General features: G+C 51.8%; 1 protein-coding gene across 3 annotated transcripts in view; it reads right to left on the bottom strand.

Moving 5' to 3' along the window:
• The window catches only part of SORL1 (sortilin related receptor 1), a 183,212-nt gene that overhangs the window by 51,974 nt on the left and 106,827 nt on the right, over positions 1–24,411 (bottom strand). For all 3 annotated transcript variants that reach the window (XM_036277033.1, XM_036277034.1, XM_036277035.1), the window contains exons 21-26: positions 23,905–24,043; positions 19,048–19,221; positions 17,328–17,441; positions 13,823–13,945; positions 11,960–12,079; positions 639–764 (exon numbers count right to left, since the gene is read on the bottom strand). In XM_036277033.1, the coding sequence (XP_036132926.1) occupies positions 639–764; positions 11,960–12,079; positions 13,823–13,945; positions 17,328–17,441; positions 19,048–19,221; positions 23,905–24,043 (796 nt within the window). The remainder of the gene's footprint in view (positions 1–638; positions 765–11,959; positions 12,080–13,822; positions 13,946–17,327; positions 17,442–19,047; positions 19,222–23,904; positions 24,044–24,411) is intronic.

Raw genomic sequence — 24,411 nt, 5'->3', positions numbered from 1 at the left:
GGTGCAGGACTGAGCCCTTCACCTGGGAGACCCGCTGCGTCTCAGGAAGAGTGTTTTAGTTAGTGCTGCAGGGTTTCCTGGTGGAAAACACCTGCTGGCTAAGAAGTGCCAGCACTCAGGTACTCCACCCAAGGTGGAGGGGAAACATCGGGGTTCTCCCTACAGACATGCAGCAGAAGGGTAGGCGCAGGGTGCCTTAAAAACATTTGGCATAAAGAATTGTGTATATTGTGTTGTTGTGGCAGCTACTTTGTGGTTAATGTCTATGATGAAGGTGGACTAGCTCAGAATATTTTAAAAAATCAATTATACTGAAAAATTCTGCTTTCAGGCTGGTAAACCGTTCCCGAGGACAGAGAACGCTTGTCACAAGGTGCGCTCCTTAATCCGAGCTGGGGCTGATTCCGGCAGAACACCGGCTGCGTGACTGCGTGTGCACCCTGGGTGGGCTCGGCGGCGCCCGTGTTTGTCCACAGCGGTTGGGAAGAGCACGAGGCCACAGGCTGGCCTGAGAATGAAGCCTGCACCGACGGCAAAGCCACGGAGGGCGGGCAGGCAAGCGTGGGCACACGGCCCAGTTTCTTCCCGGACAGCAGCAATGAGCAGCTCCAGGCCAGACCCACAGCACCCACACTTACCACAGACGCTTGGGTCCTCGTCAGAACCGTCCTGGCAGTCCATGTCGCCGTCACAGGCCCACCGCTGCGGGATGCAGTGCCCGTTGAGGCACTGGAAGTTGGAAGCCTCGCAGGTGTGGTACACGGCTGCCAACGAAAGGGGAGAGGGGGCCGTCAGTGCCCTCCCCACTGCCAGCCAGCAGGGCTGCCCACGAAGGGCGGTGCTGGGTGACACGGTGGGACTGTAAGCATCTCGCTTCTCCTTGGCCAGGTGTGGGCACCTGGCGCACAGCCTCCTGATCGGGCAACGACGTGAGTCCGTGGGATTGTAAATGTCACAGTTACGTGTTCGAAAGCTTCCACTTCCCACCTCGACGGAATAATCGTTCCCCTCCTGCGGCTGGAACCGGGCTGAGGGAGTGAAGGAACCGGCCCGCATTCACGAAGGTCAGTGTGCGACGGCCCTGGGGCTGTCCGGGTTCCACTCGCCCTTGCCGCTGCCTTCCCCCCAAGCCCCACTCCTCCAGACTGCAGGCGAGCAGACCTGTCCGCCCACCACCGAAGGCCTCCGGTCCATCGACTGCATTCCTGTCTGAGGACCCCTTTAAGCTCAGAAAGGCCATGATTTTATAAATCTAAGTAAACCACCCAATTTGCAATGTGGAAAACCTCAGAACCAAAGTCACAGAGCAAGCAAGCCCCGGCTCCTGTGACTGCCTCGCCTTCTGGACCGTCGAGAGCAACATCCACCAGGCGACCACGATGCCCGACGTCCACTGCAGCCATCCAAAGAAACTAGAAGCGAGTGAGACGGGGCCCCTATAGATGGACAGCTGCATCCGCACACAGGGGCCGAGGCCACCTGGGAACCACTTAGGAACAGCTCAGAGCCTTGGTCAGAGAGCAGGTCGAACGCGAAACATCTGCCTCACACCCAACCAGCGCTGCCACCCACCCTCTCCGTTCATTCCCCGTCTTCCTCCGAAACAGTGCGGTGTCTGCTCCTTCCTGAGGGAAGCCAGGACCAACGCGTTACCACGGGCACGAGACAACAGAACACATCACACGGGCTTGCTGTCAGCGTCACTAGGTGGGCAGGAGGAGGAGGCACAACAAACAGGCGAGTTCCTGAGCTACATACTCAGTTGAGACGGTTCGCACTGCGCTACTCAAGGGCCCGAGAACTGGGTGTCCAGGGCCCTCCAGAACCTCTGCTGATTCCGAGGCTATTTCTGCAGTCGTCTGAAACACAGAGAGTCTGATTCTTCCAGCCACTTTAAAACCAGTGGTGGTCTGTTGCCTGTTGTCTCCGTATGTGTCCGAAGACCACAGCTCTCCGAGAGCTCGCCCACCAGGTCACAGTCTCCGTGTGTCACGGGCTTTGACATTCCAAATTCAAGAAAAGTGTTTGCAACACACGGACCTCTGACACACGAGTGAGTGTACCATACACGCTCCAGGAGCCTTTGCCCAGGAACAGCACAGCCTGGAAACACACCCCTCCGTTTGCTCTGCCAGTCTGAGAACTTACTGCGCGTGCTGCTGTGGACACAGTGCGCAGAGACAGGGAACATGTTAAGAATGCACGTGAGACGTCTAAGAGCATCAGCTAAAAGCACAGACATCACGTTTAAGCTCAAAGCCAATGCCGAGGGGTGGGAAAAGGGAACACACAACACCCACTCCACAGAAGCGAAAGGGGGGAGAGGAGGGCAAACGGCACAGACCACACAAGTGAGCTGAGATCAACAGGAAGTCGGCGGGCCCCACGTATATCCTCTGGCCTTGCACGTGACTTAATTATTAGGTCAGGAAATGAAGCGACAGGTGGCACATCTCAATAAGCTCACATCTGACCGCAGACTCTGCTGAGTTTGGAAGAAAAGCCCCAGAACAAGGCTGCAGTCAAGAGGCAAGCCCTCGACATGGTCGGTGGGGCTCTGTGACAGGCCCACCCCCAGAAACGAAGCTCACTCACCCTGAAAGACCAGCCTGCTGCTGGAACAGGAGTCTGACGAATGGGGCTGTGCTAGCAAGATGTTCAATCCCCCCGACTTACACACTGAAATGCCCAAGTGCCTCCATCAAATTTATTAACCAGTGACCCCCACACACACCCAAAGCCTCCAAACAGCATCCGCAGGCTTCCTGGGATGACCACGTGCCTTGGTGAAGCGTGGTTTTCCTCCTTCTTCAGGCCAGGCCTGTACGAGGACAGAAGCCTTCCCTGTGGCCCCCAGAGGCAGGGGTGCAGACACCGAGACGAGGTGGGAAAGGGTATGCAGAGGTTCACAAGGGACGGAAGTCTGGCAGCATCGCCATCACCCTGTGTGACGTACGTGGCCCTGGTAGAGACACACTTACTCCTCAAGGCCACCGAAGGCTACGTCTAGTCTAAAGTGACTGGAGAGAAGCAGGTGCGTAGAATCACGCAGTCAGCAAAGGCTGCACCAATCCTCTGCCAGGTACTGCACGGTGGGCACAGGCACATGCGCAGAAGGGGCCCTGCAGGAGCCCTGTCTTTCACAAGCGCAGCAGTTCTTCAGCTTGAGTTGAAGATGGGAAAGCAGACCTAAATACTTTGTATCACTTTTACAAGTAAGACCTAAATACTTTGTATCGCTTTTACAAGTAAGACCTAAATACTTTGCATCGCTTTTACAAGTAAGACCTAAATACTTTGTATCGCTTTTACAAGTAAGACCTAAGTACTTTGCATCGCTTTTACAAGTAAGAACTAAATACTTTGCATCGCTTTTACAAGTAAGACCTAAGTACTTGGCTTCGCTTTTACAAGTAAGCGGTGGACAGGGTCCTGGGGACTGTGCGGCAAGATGACGAAGATGGGATTCAGGAGTCAGGCCACTATTTCAAAGAGTAGTGATCCATGCTGGACGAGCGAGACGCTGCCCGATGCCGAGTGAACTGCAAACTGGGAGGGACAGCGGCCGAGTGGGTGGCAGCAACACGCACCCCCTCCCAGCACCAAACTGGGATCGCACCTTCACTGCCCAACAATCAGCCCGAGCAAACAGCTGAAGACCAGCTGAATGGAATCTAGGACTGAGGACCTGTGGAAGCCATTCGACCCTGGGGGGAGGAGCTGAGGTTTGCAAGGTGGCCCCACACCCACGGCTGAGGCTCTGGAGGGAGAGCTCAGCTGCCAAGGTCCCCCGAGGAGGAGCGTCTCTGCCCCATGCCAGGCTCCCAGCCTGGAGCACCAGAGCCGGGATTTTGTCCCCAGAGAGACAGGGTCTGATGAGAAAGCTAGGTGCCCTCTTAAAGGGCCAGTGCACCAAAGCTCGTTTGTGGCCGCTCACCCCGGACTGTGGTGGAGGGAGGGTGGCCCTGAGAGGACTGGAGTGTGGGGAAGGCTGGGCTGTGTCTCTGTGCCAGGGGCCACTTACCCTCCCACACACAACTGGCCACGGTCCCAGTGAAGAGTCCACCCTTCACACAGCCAAACACTGGTCTGTTTCACCACAGTGAACTCTCTGACCTCTCCCTGAGAGCCCGCCCCACCACAAGTCCTCTGGGCGCCCGGCAGGTGGCAGCTGGCCTTGGGGAACCCTGGAACTACTGCGGAGTGGCCTCAGACCCAGCACTGCACCAAGTTCAAGTCTGTGTCCACCTGGTGAGCTCAGGGAGAACCTACCTTGTACAACTCGCCAACTGCATATCACCAGAGGCTCCTTCAGTGACTGAGCCCAACAGGCAGATGGCAGGTGAGGGCGCATCTCAATGTCCTTGGACCTTCTGCTGAGCTGCCCCAGGTTCGAGGCCAGCTCCACCACTCCCACGCATGCCAGGCTGGGCACAGGACGCCACACACTGTGGATGGCTCTGCTGCTCCAAACAGGCAGCCAGGGTCAGTCCCAGGCAAACCCGATATTGACCTGTACTGGAATCCCTCACAAGTAGCCCCAAAATCAAAAGATCCAGTGGTGGGGTTCAGACCACATCAGAGCACGACCCAATCAGCTCCACAAGCAGCGGACCCAAAGGGAGATCGCTGAAGGCACCAGACCCTGTCGGAGCAACTTCTGTTTTTCAGAGTAAAGCCCTGCTCACCAGCTCATGCACTGTGATCAGGTCCATCCTCACAGCCAGCGGAGGGTTGATACCAGCCACAGACAAGCCAAGTTCAGTCAAGACTCACCTGCAACAGGAGGGCTCACAGATCCCACAGGAGGGACACTCCTGGAGCACATGGCTCAGGTGACCAGAAAGACTGCCACTGAGCCACACAGGATACCACCTATGACCAAAACTCAGAGACACAGAAGATCTACCACATACACAGAAACAAACAGAGAGGAGGCCACAATGAAGGGACAAAGAAATATGCCCCAAAGGAAAGCGTAGAAGAAATCTCTAGGAAAAAAATGAAATGGAGGCAAGCAAGCTACCAGATACAGAGTTCAAAACAATGTTTGTAAGGATGCTCAAGGAACTCAGTGAGAACTTCAACAAGAGATTAAAAAACAAAATACACACAACAAAAAGAACCACTCAGAAATGAAGAATACAATATCTAAAAAGAATACACTAGAAGAAATCAACATCAGGCTAGATGAAGCAGAGAACAGATTCAGCAATTTGAAAGACAAGGTAGCCCAAAACACCCAATCAGAGCAACAAAAAGAAAAAACAATTTGGGAAAAAAAAAAATGAGACTAGTTTAAGGAACCTCTGGACAAAATGAATCATATCAACAGTGGCATGACAGGGGTACCAAGCAGAAGAGAAAGATGATAAAACTGAAAACATATTAAAATGGCAAGGTTAAAGACAAAGAGAGAATCTTGAAAGTAGCAAGAGAAAAGCAGTTAGTTACCTATAAGGAATAAGACTGTCAGCTGATTTATCAAAAGAAACTTTATAGGCCAGAAGGGAGTGGCAAGAAATATTCAGTGATGGAAAGCAAGGACCTACAACCAAGATTACTCTGTCCTGCAGAGCTATCTTGTAGAATCAATGGACATATAAAGAGCTTCCCAGGCAAGAAAAAGCTAAAGGGGTTCATCACCACCAAACCAGTATTACATGAAAAGTTAAACAGTCTTCTTTAAGAAGAAGAAGAAAAATAGGGAGTATAGTTTTAAAGAATAAAATGAAAATAAATATGTCCCTATCAATAACCACTTTAAATGGAAATGGATTAAATGCTCCAATCCAAAGACATAGGGTAGCTGAATGGATAAGAAAAGAAGTGGTTTTTTTTCATACAAGGTGGGGCAAAAAATAGATTCACAGTTGTTTGTATGGAAAAAATACAATAAATAATAACACAAGAAAAAACTGTTTTGAATACTCATAACTGTAAACCTACATTGGCCCCCTGCCTCCCAGTACATACACTGTCTACAGCAGACCCACCTCAGAACCAGACACACACAAAGTAAAGGGATGAAAAAGACAATTCATGCAAATGGGAACAAACAAACAAACAAACAAACAAAGGGTGGGGTAGCAATACTTACATCAGACAAAAAAGACTTTAAAATAAAATAGACTTTAAAATACTATAGTAAGAGACAAAGGACATTTCATAATGATAAAGGGATCAATCCAACAAGAAGATGTAACCTTTATACACATTTACACAGTCAACACAGAAGCACTAAAATATATAAAGCAAATTATGATGGACATAAAGGGAGAGATCAACAGCAACAGAGTCACAGCTGGGGCTTTTAATGTCCCACTAACATCAATGGACAGGTCTTCCAGACCAAAAAAGTCAACGGCCTTAATATCCTTAGCAACCAGATGGAAACAGTATCCTTAACACACCAGACCAGATGAATTTAATTCATATTATCAGACATTTCAATCCAAAGCAGTAGAATATACATTCTCTTAAGACAAAACAAATCTCAATACATTTTTAAAAATTGACATCAAGCATCTTCTCCAACTACAGTGATATGAAACTAGAACCAATTACAAGAAAAAATAAATAAACAGAAGAAAAAACACATGCAAGCTAAACAAGAATAAATAGGTTGATGATGAGATTGAGGAAGAAATCAAAAGTTACCTTGAGACAAATAAAAATGAACACACAAGACACATAATCTATGGGACACAGGGGAAGTATTTCTAAGAGGGAAATTCACAGCAATACGGCCCACATCAAGAAGTAAGAAAAGCCCGGCAAGTGTGGCTCAGTGGATGGACTGAGAGGTCCTGGTTCGATTCCTGGTCAGGGCACATCCCTGGGCTGGGGGCTCAATCTCTGGTAGGGGCATGCAGGAGCAGCCATTCGATGTTTCTCTCTCACATCAATGTTTCTATATCTCTCTCCCTTCCTCTCTCTCTAAAAAAATTAAATAAAAACATGTTTTTTAAAAAGAAATAAGAAAAATCTCAAATAAATAATCTGATTTTACACCTAAGGGAACTACAAAAATAACAAGAGTCTAAAAGTAATACTAAAGATTAATGAAACCAAGAGCTGTTTCTTTGAAAAGATAAACAAGATTGATAAACCTTTAACTTTAAGCAGAGTCATCAAGAAAAAAAAAAATGAGAGGTCCCAAATAAATAAAATCTGAAAGAAATGAGAAGTAACAACTGATACCATAAAAATACAAATAATTATTTTTAAAAACATTACAAACAACTACAGAACAACAAACTGGACAACCAGGAAGAAATGGATGAATTCCTAGAAACATACCTTCTTTCATAAATGAATCAAGAAGAAACAGAAAATCTGAGCAGATTTGATTATAACTAATAAAATCAAAGCAATAACAATAATAAATTAAAATCCCAGCAAATAAAAGTCCAGTGCTAGATGGCTTCACAGGTAAATGTTATGAGCCGTTCACAGAAGGACTAACCTGTCCTTCTCAATCTATTTCAAAACATTCAAGAGGAGGGAAGACTCGCAAGCTCATTTTATAAGGTCAGCATTGTTCTAATTCCAAACCAGATAAAGACACAAGAAAGAAAGAAAACTACAGGCCAATATCCCTGTTGAACACAGACACAAAAACTCTCAACAAACTAATACCAAACCAATCCAGCAAAACATTAGAAAGATCATACACCATGATCACGTGGGATTTATTCCTAAGACGGTTCAACATTCACAAATCAATTAACATGACACACCAGATAAACAAAATGAAGGATAAAAGTCACATGATCAAATTAATAGATGCAGGAAAAGCATTTGGCAAAATCCAGCACCCATCTATGACAAAAGACTCAGCAAAGTGGAAATAGAGGGAACATAATAAAGGCCATATATGGCAAACCACAGCCAACATCATGCTCAGTGGTGTCAAAGTAAAAGCATTTCCATTAAGATCAGGAAGAAGACATGAATGTTGCCTTTCTTCTCTTACTCAACATAGCACCATAAGTCCTCACCACAGCAATCAGACAAAAAAAGAGTAAAAGCATCCAAATTGGAAACCATCATTATTTGCAGGGGACATGATACTGTACATAGAAAACCCTAAAGACTTCACCAAAAAACTACTAAGAACTGATAACTGATAAATGAATGCAGTAAAGTAGAAGGACATTAAATTAATATTCAGAAATTGGTTGCATGTTTTTATCCTCACCTGAAGATATGTTTTTATTGATTTTTTTTTTTTAGACAGAGGGAGGGAGAAAACCAGAGAGAGAGAGACATCAATGAGATAAAGAAACATTGATCAGTTGCCTCCCATATGTGCCCCAAGCTGGGATGGGCCCACAACCAAGGTATGTACCCTGATCAGGATCCGAACCCACAACCAACTCTTTTGATGTATGGGATGATGCTCCAAAAAACTGAGCAACCCAGCCTGGGCTTGGCTGCATTTTTATACACCAATAATAACTAATAGAAATAAAAACTAAGAAAATAATCTCATTCATAACTGCATCAAAAAAAAAAAAAAAATCTAGGAATAAATTTAACCAAGGAGGTAAAATACCTGTACTCAAAGCATTAGAAGGCACTGAAGAAACAAACTGAAGAATCTCAGAGGGAAGGGGGAGGAAGGGCAGGAAGAGATTAACCAGAGAACTTAAATACATACATGGATAACCCAAGGACACAGACAACAGGGTGATGAAGGCCTGGGGTGGGGCAGGAATTGGGAGGAGGGGGCATGGGAAAAAAATCAGGGACATGTGTAGTACTCACAACAATAAACATTTTAATTTAAAAATATAGATAAAAAAAAAATTGAAGACAGAAATAAATTTAAGTATACACTGTGTTCATGGATAGAAAGAATTAATATCATTAAAATGTCCACACTATTCAAAGAAATCTATAGATTCAACCCAATTCCTATCAAAATACCAATGATGTATTTTCCAGAACTAGAACAAATAATCTAAAAATTTATATAATATTGAAAAAGACCCTGGAGAACCTCAACAGTCATGAAAAAGAAAAACAAAGCTGTAGAAATCACGTTACCTGATATATGACTATACTACAAGACCTTAGTAATCCAAACAGCATGGCACCGGCATAAAGACACAAATATAGTTCAACAGAAAAGAAGAGAAAGCCCAGAAGTAAACCCACTCCATTATGGTCAATAAACACTATTTGACAAAGGAGGCAAGAATATACAATAGGGTAACGACAGTCTATTCAATAAATGGTATTGGGAAAATTGAACAGATACTTGTAAAAAAATGAAACTCAACCACCTTCTTACTCCATATACAAGAATAAACTCAAAATGGATTAAAGACTTAAATGTAAGACATGAAACCATAAAACTCCTAGAAGAAAACATAGGCAGTAGTCTTGCACATTTTTCTTAGCAAAATTTGTTTCTGATATACAATCTTAGGCAAGGTAAATAAAAGAAAATATAAAGAAATGGGACTACATCAAACTAAAAAGCATTGGCACAGCAAAGAAAGCCATCAACAAAACAGAATGACAACCTACTGAATGGGAGACAATGTTCACCAATGATACACTGATACGAGCTTCATATCTAAATTTTATAAAGAATTCATACTACTTAACACTAAAGAAGCAAACTATCCAATTAAAAAATAGAGGAACCGAATAGATACTTCTCCTAAGAAGATATCAAATGGACAAAGACATATGAGAAGATGTTCAACATCATTAATCATCAGAGAAATTCAAATTAAAACCAGCACAAAATACCACCTCATACCTGTCACAATGGCTATTAATCAAAAAATCCACAAAAGACAGGCGTTAGTGAGGCTGAGGAGGAAAGGGAACCCTTGTGCACTGCTGGTGGGAATGCAGACTGGTGCAGGCCAATGGAAACAGTGTGGAGGTTCCTCAAAAATTTTAAATGGAACTGCCTTGTGACCCAGCAAATCCACTTCTGGGTATTTATCCAAAGAAGCCCAAAACACTAATTCAAAAGAATATATGCACCCATATGTTCATTGAAGCATTATTTACAATAGCCAAGATATGGAAGCAACCCAACTGTTCATCAATAGACTAGTGTATTAAAAAGCCATGATACCTATATAAAATATTACTCATTCATAAAAAGAATGACATTGTCCCATTTGCGACAGCATGGATGGACCTAGAGGGTACTATGCTAAGTGAAATAAGCCAGTTAAAGAAAGATCAATGCCATATCACAGTGGTTCTCAAACTTCCTAATGCCGCAACCCTTTAATACAGTTCCTCGTCCTGGCCAGTTTGGCTCAGTGGTTAAAGCATTGGTCTGTGGTCCAGAGAGACCCGGGTTCGGTTCCCCCTAAGGGCATGGACCTCAGTTGCAGTTTGTCCCCAGCCCTGGTTGGTGGTGCAGGTGGCAGCCACTTGATGTGTCCCTTTCACTTCGATATTTCTCTCTCTCCCTCCCACTCTATCTGAACAAAAAAAATGGAAAAATGTCCTCAGGCGAGGATAAAAAAATTTAAAAATACAGTTGCTCATGTTGTGGTGACCCTCAACCATAAAATCATTTTCACTGCTACTTCATAACTGTAATTTTGCTACTGTTACGTCTTAGGCGACCCCTGTGGAAGAGTCGTTCAGCCCCCAAAGGGGTCATGACCCACAGGTTGAGAACTGCTTTCATATCATCTCACTAATATGTGAAGTGTAAAAAGCAAGATACAAGAATAAACACAATCCAGAGACGCACGGACCCAGAGGTCAGACGAACGGCTGCCAGAGACTGGCGGAGAGGTGGGGAGGAGCAAGGCCATCGGCAGCCACAAGCAGGACAAGGATGTCAAGCACAGCGCAGGGAACACAGCCGGCGGCACAGGGAGTCAGGTGGGGGGGACTGGAACTACTGGGGGGACTGTGTGTGACTGTCTACCACTCTGCTGTCTGCCTGAATCCAGTTCAAAATAATATTGTAGGTAAACTTTTAAGTTATCTTCCTAGTAAAACGAACATACTTTATAACTAAACAAACACGTGGACTGTAAACCAAGCCTGAACGGTGAGACAAAAGCCTTTACTGCCATCACGGGAGGGCATTCGGGTCGAGCTCAACGACGATGTCTAGAGCTGGTCGCGGGGAAAATTCCCAGGAGGTAATGGGATTCTGCTTTTATTCCCCCACAACTTCCTCAGCTCCCTGCTGCCCCCACTCTGCACAATGCGCATGGCATTCAGTCTGTCATGTGTCAACCATGGGGAACCCACGTCCCAACAGGAGCATCGGCACTGCCGCGAGGCTCTGCCGCACGTCCCTCTGCACTCTCCTGCTGTTCCCGTGTTGTTACTGCACCGCTAACCGCAAGGTGCAAGCAGTCTAGGCTTTTAGGGTTTGGGGGGCCCCCAGTGCCCCACTCAGAAACACCAGGTGGTTCAGTGCCATCAGCACCCGGTCCCCAGACAGGGCCCGCTGTGAACTGCTCACCACTGGTCCTGCAGAAATAAGCTTGGGCCCGGCCGGTCTGGCTCAGCGGTCAGAGCGTGGCCCGCGGACCTGACGGAGAGACCCGGTTCGGCTCCACCAAGGGCACGCACCGAGGTTGCAGTGTCCCTGGCCCTGGTTGAGGTCGTGTGGGTGGCGACCACTCGATGTGTCTCTCTCACATGGATGTTTCTCCCTCCCTCGCTCCTGCTCCATCTGACGGGGAATGCAAGAACGCCCTCGGTGAGGGTCAAACAGCAGCAGCAGCAGCTTGGGCCAGAACACTAACCGACCCTGCATCCCTTCGTCCCTGAAACACTCCCAGCAAGACCCCAGTGAAGGGCGCAGGATGCTGGCTGGCATTTCGTCCCAAGCTCAGCACAGCCCAGCCCCTGAGAAACAGGGAACCAGGGGGCACAAGGTCCTTCCCGGGGCGCCTCCTCTCTGGGCGCAAGCTCGCAGCGCAGGCGCAGGCGCACAGGAAACACTGACCGGTGCAGTTGGCCTCATCAGACCAGTCTCGGCAGTCGTTGTCCCCGTCGCACACCCAGGAGGCGCGGACGCACACGCCAGAGCGGCAGCTGTACTCGTCATCCCGGCACTGGTGCACCTCTGCGGGGAGACAGGGAGGATGCGTCTCCGAGCCTGACCTGCCCGCCCCGGGTCCCTGCCGCCACCCCAGCAACGTGCTCATCTGGACGGCGTGCTCGCCCAGACCCTAGGCGGGGACGTGAGCTCGCTGAGGACGGGTCGGCCATGTGCAGGTGCAGAGATAAGACACCTCCACACCCCTCAGGCAGAGGGGCCCGCCCGATGTCAGTGCGCAGGTACCACCTCTTGTGCAGTCCTGATGGGAAGAGGATTGTGAAGCGGCCTCTAGGTGCCCAGAAAGGGGAATTTTCAAGTAACAGAAAACTAAAGACGGAGCCTGTGGTCTCAGAGAAGGAGGAAGAAAACGTCTCAAGAGGTCAGTAGGAGATGCTCAATTCGGGGACACTGGGTCAGTGCTGACCTTCCAAACAGAGGGACCCGAGCTGGGGCTTTCTGTGGGTGCAGCTGCAGGGACGGTGGCTGCTGGGCCGTCTGAAGGGAGCACCCTGACCAGGACTCGAAAGGGGCCTCCGCTGGAGCACCTGGTGTGGGGCCGAGGACAGCAGGAAGCAGAGCCGCCGCGGGATTTCAGTCCGCGGCGGGATTTCAGTCTAGGGAACGGCAGAGGCCGAGTTTCGGGTCTCAGCTGCCTCACTCGGGAGACAGGCTGACGGTGAAGCTGGTGATTTGGCTACTTGTGAGAAAAGTCTGGAGACTCGGGAGAGCCCCTGGCTCTGAGCAAGGGGCTGAGACCGTGGGCAGATTCGGGACCACGGGCGGAGAGCCCCAAGGCAGTGTGACTGTTCAATGGCCAGGCGTGAGCCGAGCGAGTGGTGAGACGCCACCAGGAACATGTAACGTGTGGCCTTTCCCCCGCTAACCCTCAGTGTGTTGAGTGGGAAACGGGAGGAATAAAGAGAAATTATTGTGAATCCCAAAGATTGTTTTCTGGAACTTTGTATTTCTAGGAAGATGAAAAAAATTACGTAAACCCCCCCAAAAAGTGCTCTGAGAACCAGACGGGAGCATTTCCCTGCTCCCTTGGTTCAGTCCCTGCGAGTCAAACCACCTGCCCCTGAAAAGCAGGCCCTGTCTGGAAGCTCGGCCTGCCCGGGCAGCCGGGGACAGCGTCCGGCTCCAGCCTGGACACCACCTGCACCGCACGCTGTGCCCCCTCGGCCAGCACCTCGGGGCGGGCCCCAGAGCCCATCGACCCGCCCCGCCCCGTGAAACTGGCAGGGCCGTCCGTGGGACCGGAGGGCACGAGGAACACAGGCTCCAGCGCCCCATCGGACAGACGGACCCTGGCACCTCCACGGCCCTCAGCCACCTCCTCGTGAAACTAAAATGACCGAAGGAGAAAGTTTCTATCACTCCAACACTCTATTTCTACATATAAAAATTTCCATTCAGAAAACATGCTCAAACGACGTCTGCAGGGTCTGCTGACTTCTAAGAGTTTTCTGAATAATATTGAACCAAGCAGTTCACAGAGGCATTGAGCTGTGGCCCCACAGGGTACACACAGCACCAGGAGGTGGGGCCCAGTCTGTGTGGCCCGAGGACCCAGTCCACTCAGAAGCCCTTCCTCGTGGGGGCACTGCGGCCGACAGCGTGCAGGGAGGCGGTCAGCTGCCGTGAACGAGTAGTGCCGCTGGACGGGGTGGGCAGGCAGCTGACAGCTTTCAGAAATCCAGGAGCCAGCCCAGTGAGCAAGGACGCTGCCCCCACCCGGGACAGCTCCCGGACATCGTGTCCCCTTACCGCAGTGATGCTCATCACTGTTGTCGCCACAGTCATCTTCAAGGTCACACTTGTAGGACAGCGGGATGCAGGTCCCAGACTCCTGGCAACGGAACTGAGTGTCCGGATCGCAGACGGTGGTGGCTAAGGGGGAAAGATGACACACTCAGTAGGTATGACCAGCCCCCGAGCACAGACACTCCCCTGGAAAACCCACTCAAAGTAAGAGGGAAGCAGACCTGAATTGTAGCAACAGAAACAAAACCCAGCTTTATGGAAAGAACAAAGCGTGTGAGAGCCCGGGATTTACAACATAGCTTCACACGAGAGCAGGCTAGGACGAGTGGGAAAGGCACGGCTGGGAGAGAACGGTGGGCTGGCCCCCGACGCCCCTCAGATGGGAGGGGTCCTCCTAAATCACCCAGAGAGCCAGCGTTAGGAAGCCCCGTGCCGCACACAAGCTGGCCCCTGTCACATGGGAACAGAGGTAGTGGGGGTGCAGTTCTGCAGCAGGAACATGGGCTCTGTAGCCAATCAGGTCTTGATCTCCCATCCTGGTCCACCTCGTTCTCAAGCAATTCCCCGGAAGCTCCCGGAGCCTCGGTGAGCCCCACGTGAAAAGCGGCAGGTGATGCAGAAGACGATGTGGCACATGCTTGTGAAGAAGCTCAGAAAAGCTAGATGTACGTCTTCACCATCTACAACTCACCTACGATTCTGTGCCTTCCCTCCCTCGGCTTCTTTTTCTTAAATCCTCACCCGAGGATATTTGTACATTTACACAGAGGGAGAGGGAGAGAGAGAAACATCGATGTGAGAGAGTCACATCGAGTGGGTGCCACCTGCACGACCCCAACCAGGGCCGAGGAAAAACCGCAACCGAGGCAAGTGCCCTTAGCCGGAATCGAACCTGCGACTCCCCAGTCCATGGGCCGATGCTCCAATCACTGAGCCAAACTGGCCAGGCCTCTTCCCTCTACTTTTTAATGATGATAACGCCTACCTCATGGCATCATCGTGAAGATAAGTAAGAAACAAGTTTGGGCCAGAGCCCGTTAAATAGGGAGTGAGCGCAACGCTGCCAGGAGCACTGCCATGGCCCTACCCCAACGCCCCTCGCGCTCCCCGTCCGGACGGGCAGCGAGGTCTTGCTCTTCTACAGACCTCCTGGGCGGCAGCACAGCCCCAGGGCCAGGGAAGCGCCTGTCGGGACGGTCCCGGACGGAGGCCGCTGTCCGGAGCCAGGTGACAGGCCGGGGCCAGCCTGCAGTGAGACATCCCTGACCCCTATTCAAAGCTCTACTTCTCCTCTGTAACTGAGCTCATGGTGGGGGCGGGCAAATGTAAAAGTGACAAGACTAGGGGGTTCACGGAAAAACCCCAAGCACCTGACAACTCCCCACACAGGAGTCTGCCCAGAGGGCCTCACGTCCCCCGCCAGGCAGCCCTGTCCCATCCTGGTGCCGCAGCCCGGCCGCCCCTGCCCTCCCGGCCCGGACGGAGACAGGCCCAGAGCACACCCGCTCTGCATCCCGGGCTCCACACTCTCTCCCTGCAGCCCTCGCCTGCTCCCTCTGCCCGGTGGGACCAGCCGGGCCTGAGCCCAGTGCAGCGGCAGGAAAGCAGGTCTCCACGCTGACGTCACACCCCGCCAGGGGCAGAGCCAGGTGCCACTGCGCTGGAGGAGCTCCAGGTGTGGGGGCTGCAGGCCAATGGCAGAGCTCAGGGCGGGGTGGAGGCAGCACCCCAAGGTGTGAGGAGGTCTTTCTCAAAACACTGAACCAATGAGGCCCATGCTTGTCTGTCTAGCAGAAGCCAAAGTCCAGGGGCCCCAGGAGGAACCCCTAGCCGTGGACATTGGCTCATCAAGCCCCTCTCTCCTCCCCTGCCTGGTCACGGCTGAGCAATTTTCTTGCGATGAGTGAATTCCAAGAAGCACTCCCACCCACCTGCTATGTAATGAACTCCTTTCCAGAACCCTCCACAATGCTGTGAGCATGTACATCCTAACGTTTTCCAGGGGCTCTGGCTATTCGTCCACCATGACTGCACCTTCCTGTACTAGGCCCCACACACTGATCGAACTTCCCCTGGCCCCTGTGCCACCCAAGTTCCCAGTGACCCTCACCAGTTTGCTGACCAGGCCACACACACTGTGACCTACGGGCCTCCTGCATGCTGCTCCCTCCACCTGGGCTCGGCTACCTCTGCTCACCCCAGGGCCCTTCACGACACCTACGTGAGAAAGATGTGGACCTTCCCTGGACCTTCCCCCTCACGGCATCGGCACACCAATGCGACTGGCCACTGCTTCTGTCGCTCCCGTCCAGACCTCACATGCTGTCCATCCTGCTCAGAGCGCATCCCAAGGCCCAGTCCAGAGCCTGACACAAAGGGTCTCCCACTCTTGCTGAGTGTGTGTATGGACATGTCACTGACTGACAGGATGATGTCAAAGCTGCTGAAAACTAACTCTGTCTTCACACCCTGTCAAACAGAATCACACACTCTACTGGGTAGACCTCAGGAATCACGTGACCCAAAGACACTTTTATAGGCACAACAGCAATGTCCCCACATTCCAGACACACGAGGACCCCAGTGCGGTGGACGCAACCAGCACCCACCGGCTGGAGGAGCACCGGAGCCAGACCGGTTCCCAGCTGCACAAGGCGGAAACTGAACTTACAGGTTGCACCCGGCACCTGCCACCGCCCGGTCACCGGGGTTATTACTGCGGTCGGGCCACAGGGAACCCCGCTTGCCCGACCCCCAATTTAGTGTCAGCCATGTGGTGCCTCTCTGTACATCTTTCACAATGATGTGGTCAACTTATATTTATGTGTCTGTCTTAAAATAATAACACATACTAGTTGAGTATGGAGATGTGTTTTCTCTGTTCTCCAAACAACCCCATCAGCTTAAATGGGCATCGCCGACCATGAGGGGCCAGTCAGCACCCTGGAGCAGTGATTTTTGCCATGGTGCCCCAAGAATTTTTAAAACATGCAATACCTGACTATTTAGCCAGGGGCGCTGATCTCTTTTCCCTTGACTGTCAAATAAAAAAGGGCCAACAGCCAACACAATAGCTGCCTGGTGTCATGAATCAAAGTTATACCTAATTTTGCCCTGGCCAGTGTGTTTAGTGGTCAGTGTCGGCCCTCGGACCAGTAAGTCACAGGTTCGATTCCGGTCAAGGGCACGTACCTCAGCTGTGGTTCATCCCCGGCCCTGGTCCAGGTTGTGTGGGAGGCAACCAATCAATATGTCCCTCTCGCATCATTGTTTCTCTCTCTCTCTCTCTCTCCTCCTCCCACTCTATCTGAAGGTAAATAGAAAAAATATCCTTGGGTGAGGATTTAAAAAAAAATCGCAAAAAGTATACTTTTCAGTGTGCCACAGAATTTCAATCAAAGCCACGAGATGAACAAGGGTGAAAATCGCTGCTCTGAGGGCCAGTCCCGGGGACAGACGCTCGGACAACGGGAAGCGGAGGGTGGCCGAAGCCCACGCGGAGACTCACGGCAGCTCCTCTCGTCGCTCATGTCGCCGCAGTCGTTGTCCAGGTCGCACCGCCAGATGCCGCTGATGCAGTTCCCGTTGCTGCAGCGGAACTGGCTGTGCAGACAGGCGCTGCCTGGCGGGGAGAGCAGCGTCACTGTGCAGCCACAGCGCTCCGCTTCCGTCCCGGTCACGGCCTCGGAGGGGCGGCGGCCCGCCCTCTCTCCCCTTCCCAGTCAAGCGAAAGGGGGAGAGGCTGGAGGGGTGTCTCTGGGTGGTGACGACACGAACTAGGAGATATGGTGCCAACAGGGCGCAGCGGGCAGAGGGACATGTACCGGGTCAGGGAACCCTCGTTCCACAGGAACACCTTCATTCTGCACTACACGGTGTTCACATGTGTGTTCAGTGTGCCCACAGCTGCATACACTGTGCGGTTGTATGTATTCACACGTATTCTTCAACCGAGTGTGTCATGCAGACTTTCCTTACACGCTTGGGTCTTCCTACCCCGTGAATCTTTAAACACTCAGGTTTAATTCCTCACAGATAAAAGCGTGCTGTCGGTGGGGTGGACCACATGGGGATACAGGAGGGCCTGCTCCCCGTCTCCCCGAAGCCGTGTCACCTCGGATTCTCTCCCAGTGACTGTGAAACGACTTTCAAGCCAGACCCTGTGCCTGCAGGGGGCTCTTCTCCTCCCTCGTGTGTGGAGAAGAGACGTCAGGCGACACCTCGGCCCCAACAGAGAGGCTCCGTGGGCAGTGGTGACCTGTAGTCACTCGAGAGCAAGAAAAAGTGGAATTTGGGCCATGGATTGGGGACTTCATGACAAGGTCCCTTCCAGGGGTTCACCTCAGTGACAGAAATGTGAGGCTCGGGACTGGGAAAGAGGAGAGCGTTAGAATCAGACAGAACAAAAAGATTAAACAGCTTTTCGGAGAAAATGCTTAGACTCTGGGTTTTCAAATTCAAAGAAAGAGTGTGATGAGGCTGCTGCAGCCAACTGGCCACAGCTGGGACGTGGGGACACGAGGCCACGGCCAGGACACGGGGACACGAGGCCACGGCCACGGCTGGGACACGAGGCCACGAGGCCACGGCCGGGACACGGGGACACGAGGCCACGGCCGGGATGTGGGGACACAAGGCCACGACCGGGACACAAGGCCACGGCCGGGACATGGGGACGTGAGGCCACGGCTGGGACACGGGGACACGAGGCCACGGCCAGGACAAGGGGACCCAAGGCCACGGCCGGTACGCAGGAACGCCAGGCCCTCGCGGCACCTGTCTGAAAGTTCAGGACGTTTCGGGCTGCGGGTGGGGTGAGGGCGAACTGCTAGGCGGGTAAGGTGAGCTGTGAAGGAGTCAAACCAATTCTCTTCCCAGTGGAGTTGGTCCATCGCCCAGGGAGCTGGAGAGCGGAGGTGTGGGAGATGGGCAGGAACAGAAGACAGCTCCAGGGAAGCCTGTGTCACTTGACTTTAAACCAAAAGCATACTACTTTTAAATAATATTATTCTGAGCTATTATTTTTAAATGAACAGCTCAGGACTGTTCTGAATGAGGACGGAAATGCCACAGGCCCAGAACCTGGCTGAGATGAGAAGTATCTGGTGGTTTTACTGGTACCTTGGGCATTTTCCCTAACTCACAAACCCTGGGGAACAGAGAGCACCCGCAGAGAAGAGGGAAAAGGGAGAAGGGGCACGGGCGGGCGAGGAGGGGAGGGGAGGCACCTTCTTTGACACAGGTGTTGTTCCTCAGCTGATAGCCCACAGGGCACTCACACCTCAGGTCCCCAGACGGCAGGACAGTGCTGGACACGCCCTCCGGACACCTGCAGCTCTTACTGTGGTTGGCAGTGGGCAGGCACAGGAGACTGCATGGCCTGGGCACACAGGCGTTGCTTCCTGGAGAGAAAGCACAGAACCACAGCATCCGTCAGTGGGCACCAGGAGGCGCTGCAAGGAGCAGCGGGACCCAGAGCGCCTCACTGGCCACCCCCAGGTGAAGCTCAGAGCAGACGGTGGAGAAGCAACAACCACTGCTCAGAGTGCTCCGGAAAGTTCCGGCTCAATGAAGCCTCGGACTCCACAGTTCCACAGTCCCACAGCCACGCCACGAGTCAGCGGTGCTCCAGGGAATTCAGGACTGAGGTGCAGAAAGACCAGAAAGGAATGGGGGCTGAGGCTGGGAGAAAAGCCGTATCATGTGGGTGTGCAGGGGGTGCAGGACGCGCCCAGACCCATGCAGGCGGAGCTGTGCAGGAACAAGCTGAGTGTGCAGAAAGGAGAGCTGGGAGGCCAAAGTGGAATTCTGCAAAAAGGACACCACCGGGGACTGGGGAGGGGACCTGGGCAGAGGGGAAGGGAGCATGGTTTTGCCGCTCCCAGCCCCCCCCCCCCAAGTCTCACCAGCTTCTGTCTCTGGGCGCCTACTGTCTTCCTGTGTCCTTCGATAGCACTTTCTACTTGAGTTACCCTGTGACCCCAAAGTTTTTATTTAGAACATGCACCTGGGAAACATCGGGGCCAAGACCAAAGTCCGGGTCTAATTTCGCACTCCTCTGTGCCAGGTGCGGCACGGAGCTGGATGATGCCACACAGAACTCACCGGGCACTGTCTGCCATGATACATCCACACACACACCCACTCATGCTGACCCATCCACTGTTTCTAAACTTTTCTCTGTTTCGCTTTCTAAACAGAATGCGAGGCAGAGCCCATAAAATCCTTCACTGGACTCGAGAGAAACCTGTGTGGATGAACAGCGATGGAAAAGGTGCGTTTCCATCTCCAACATCTTTCTGGGAAGGAGGCGAGAGGATGCACGAACAGAATGACTGAAAACACGCCATCAAGCAACACAAAAGCCACCTGGATTACAAAATGGATGTTTTTCCTCTTCTGTGTGACTATTCATCATCAAGGTGGGAAAAATGAACATGAACCCTGTGATAAAACTCAACGATGACAATCTTTCAGCTGTGCCATGTCACAGAGAGAGAACCCATGGAATCACACCCAGGTGACCTGTTTCCAGCCAAGATTCGAGCTGCGCCTGCCTGCCAGGGCCTGCGGCGGGAAGACAGGCATCCTCCTGACCACCAGTGCTGCTGGGCGCGGGCCATTCAGCACCTCTGGACATGTGGCGCCTCATCGGGGTTGCAATGGCACAACCCTTAACAGTAAAACCACAACCATAGAGCAACATGTTATTTTGAAGCGAAAGACCACAGAGTGTAAGACATTACTAAACAGACAAAACACACAGACACTGAGGGAGGAAGATTCAAAAGGCTTCCCCAAATAACCCCAGAACCCTAAAGGCGGAAGCTGTCCTGGCAGAGTAACCAGCTGACCACCGCAGACAGGCCAGAAACGAGCTGGCCTGTTCGGCTCCATCTCAGGGACACATGTCCCAGGCAACTGGGGTGCAGAGCTGCCACTGAGGGAAAGCCACCCACAGGGTCTGGGACACAGTCTGTATTCAAAGCGATACTGTTGCAGTTAGTCAGCTATTAGTAACAGGAAAAGGAGCAGAGGGAGAAAGGCCAGAGCTGTACCCATGTCATTTGCGCAGCTTCACCAGGAAGCTGCAAATCTGCATTCCCCTGGGAGCCACGAAGGGAGGACAGACCCATGCCCCGTAAGGCTGGGGTGACACAGGGAAGGTACCTGCCTGTCAACCACACCTGGGGACAGAGACGGCTGGCCAGAATGGGCGTGGGCACTGCAAGCCCACAAAAATTTGGGAATATATAATTCATTAAACAAAGGTGCTGCCTCTCTCGTGCTCTTGGCTCGGGGTTATCTTGTTTGGCGCCTGCCGGTGTTTCCTTCCTGGTAACGTCACCCTGCGGACCCCACATGCTGGGGGCTGATGGGCTGGAGTGGGAAACACAGCCAGGTGTGTTCCCTGCTGATCGGTGGGGGAGGGGACTGGACAAAGGCAGCTTAGATGCATGCTCAGCAAGGTGCTTCCCTGTCAGTCACTCCTCAGAATAAGTCAGTGGCCAGAACAGGTGTGGCCACGGCACAGCGTGAAATCTGGGATACTGAACCTGGAACAAAGAAAGTTCCCTCTCTCAGTTTTCTTTTTCCTGCTGGGACGCCTGCGGGGGGCCCACAGCATGTGAACTCACTCAGGGATCAACGAGACAGATCCAGCCTGATGCTACACAGACCCAGTCCACCACGGACAGGATCTGGACACTGGCCTACTTCTAGCGCTGATGCGTTAACAGCCCCCTTTCCAGCACTGGCTTAAGGGACGTGGGACTTTGGATCCCTGGCATGCAACTCCGCACAAATGAAAACCATTCTCCCCTGCACGGCTTAGAAGTTCCTTCTCTGGAGATATCACAGGAGCCCCAGCCCCACTGCCGATGGGGACATTCGACCACTGACTTCTCCTGCAACAGGGCCACTCATGACACAGGCGATGTGTAACAGTGACTATCCCTGACTTACGTGTTTTCATCTACTAAGTGGAAATGTTAACAGCACCCGTGGATTTAGGAGAGATTAGCTGAGGTTATACAAGCCCATAAACAACATTAGTGTGGTGCTGATAACATGCCCACCCCTTAATGAACGTAATTTTTTTCCTTTATTGATTTTAGACAGAGGAAGTGAGAGAGAGAGAGAGAGAGAGAGAGAGAGAGAGAGAGAGAAACATCGATGACAGAGAACATTGACTGGCTGCCTCCTGCATGCCCCCCACTGGGGATCAGGCCCACAACCTGGGCATGTGTCCTGACTGGGAATCGAACCTGCAATCTCTTAGTGCAGGGTCGATGTTCAACCACTGAGCCATACCGGCTAGACAATAATAAATGTAATTATCATCATCATTATTATTTTACACTAACAGAAAGTACTACATGTGTAAGGAGGAAATCATGAAGATTGACTGGCACCAGAGAGTGCCAATACAAAGCATACATTTGCAACATTCTCTCAGTGTCCACGAAAAGCAGGCAGGAGAGAGCAAACCAGTTTCAGACCCGGAAACGCCCACCGCACATGAACTGTGCTGGCAGCCAGATGCCGCTGCAGAAGCTCTGATTGCCCCAGCTGGCCGGTCTGAGAGCCTGCGTCTGCGGCGGGAGGCCTCCTGACAGTCACCTTCCGTTTAAGTAGCTGGTGACAGTATGGCTGCTGCCCCCTGGAGTGAGCACCAGCACGGAGGACCCAGGGACTACTGGCTCATCTGAACACAGTGTTTCAGGAGCTGCTTGTGCTCATCAAACACATGCTTACAAGTGCTCGTCGAATGCAGACCCGTTCTTCTGGGCTGCGTGGTAACTTGGAGAAATGGTGACGATTCACTCAGCCTGCTAGCGAGGGGGCTGTGGGGCTGGTACCTCCATTCAAGGCCCTGAGGTTGCACTCACTGGGGTGGAGGTGCACACTCCCCTCCTCACCCCGGGCTCAGAACAGGCACCTCCTCCAAGAAGGCAGGAGGCTTCTCCATGTCCTGGCAGAGCTGGGACAGAACCCAGCTCCGGGGCTGGTAAGGGGCCTCTGGGAACACAGATTCTTACCTGGGATTTCTTTCCCTAATCTATAAACCGCAGATCCTAACTCCAGGCCTGCCCACCTCACGGGTCAGTCCTGAGGACGGAACAATCATCCTGACGTGCAGTTCGAGAACAGTTTTCTAAGGGAGTTCTCGCGCCTTCGCACAGGTCCCCAAAGGATCACAGTGATATCTAGCACCTCATTATTTCCCAGGGCCAGCGAAAACCCACAGAACAATGTCAACATTCTCACTCAAAACAGAACCGAGCGCTTGGTCAGCAGACCCAGGTGCTATTCCCTGCCGAGGGTGAAGAGGGCGCTTCCTGGAAGGACTCTTCTGGAAGCCCGATCACTCCCGCAGGGCCGCAGTACGGGGAGGGGATACACGAAGGAGCCGGTCAAGTGCGGAGCAAGGCTGTCCCTCCACCACCGGCTCCGATTCAGGAGCAGGTCAGAGCCTGTAGAGTTCCAGGAGCCTCGGCCGACAATCTTGAACAAAGCTGCCTGCTGCCCCACGGGCGTTCTTCACCTCCCTTCCGTCCCTTCTTCCAGTAAGTACGAACTGGGCACCTACTAAGTGCGAGGCATTGGTAAAACTACTGGCCAAAGACTATATACATACAACCTTCTTCACGGGGCTCAGTTCATGGTGGGGCACATCGTTCCAGGAAGTCCTAGCTTCACGAGGGAGGCACGGGCCCGCCCGCGCACCCCCGCCAGGACGCAGCAGCTGCTGACCACCCAGCTCAGCCCAGCTCCTGGTGAGGGTGTCACAGAAAGTAAGCACACACTGGGCCTCTCCAGCTGCAACTAAAGTCACACCCCGCTCAGTAAGGGGCAAAGGAAGGAGGGTGTAATGACTACCAATCGCCAACACTCTAGGCAGGCAAAACCATGCTGTCTTCAAGATATTTGTGTATCATTAGAAAAGAAATCATGATGTCATTAGGGAGAAATTGAATGATGAGCACGCTGCCATCATAAGGATGCAGGCTCCTGAGTAAAGACCGCCACACCCGGCCCCTCTCCAGAGATCAGCCTGAGAGAGGAAGGAGACACCGCCTTACCAGCTGTCTTCCCCTTGTAGAAAATCTTCATGTCCATCAGTCCCGTGAGCTGGCTGGCCAGAAGCTCCACCTGCGACCCGCTGTGTTTGGAAGCTCGGAATATGCTGAGCTGTGACCAGTCATCCCAGTAGATTTCATTCTGCAAAGAAAGCATTTGCTCTTGAGTCCAGATCTCCCATGTCCACGCTGGATCTCGTGGCACCTGACCAGACAGGTGGCCCCGGCAGGACTCAAATGCGGGAGCAGGGAATTGATGCAACCACACCGAGGAGCTGCTCGAGAGATGTGACTTGGTCAGCATTCACTGGGACCACAAGCCCAACCCTTCAGTTTGGAATCTGCTTCTCAGTGTTGGGCATGACCTTTGCCCTCTAGAGCCGAAGAGGAAGTGGGTCGGCAGCACGGGCATCAGGGCATGAAGTGAGCAAACCCCCAAGGGTGCAGACACAGCGCCAAAGGGCCCACACTAGCGGGCAAACTGGGGACTTCACGTGGAGTCTCCTCACC

Source organism: Molossus molossus, unplaced genomic scaffold (genome assembly GCF_014108415.1).
Source record: "Molossus molossus isolate mMolMol1 unplaced genomic scaffold, mMolMol1.p scaffold_m16_p_22, whole genome shotgun sequence".
Lineage (NCBI taxonomy): Eukaryota > Metazoa > Chordata > Mammalia > Chiroptera > Molossidae > Molossus > Molossus molossus.
The sequence above is the reverse complement of the archived record's forward strand: the minus strand, read 5'-3'. Positions and strand labels throughout refer to the sequence as shown.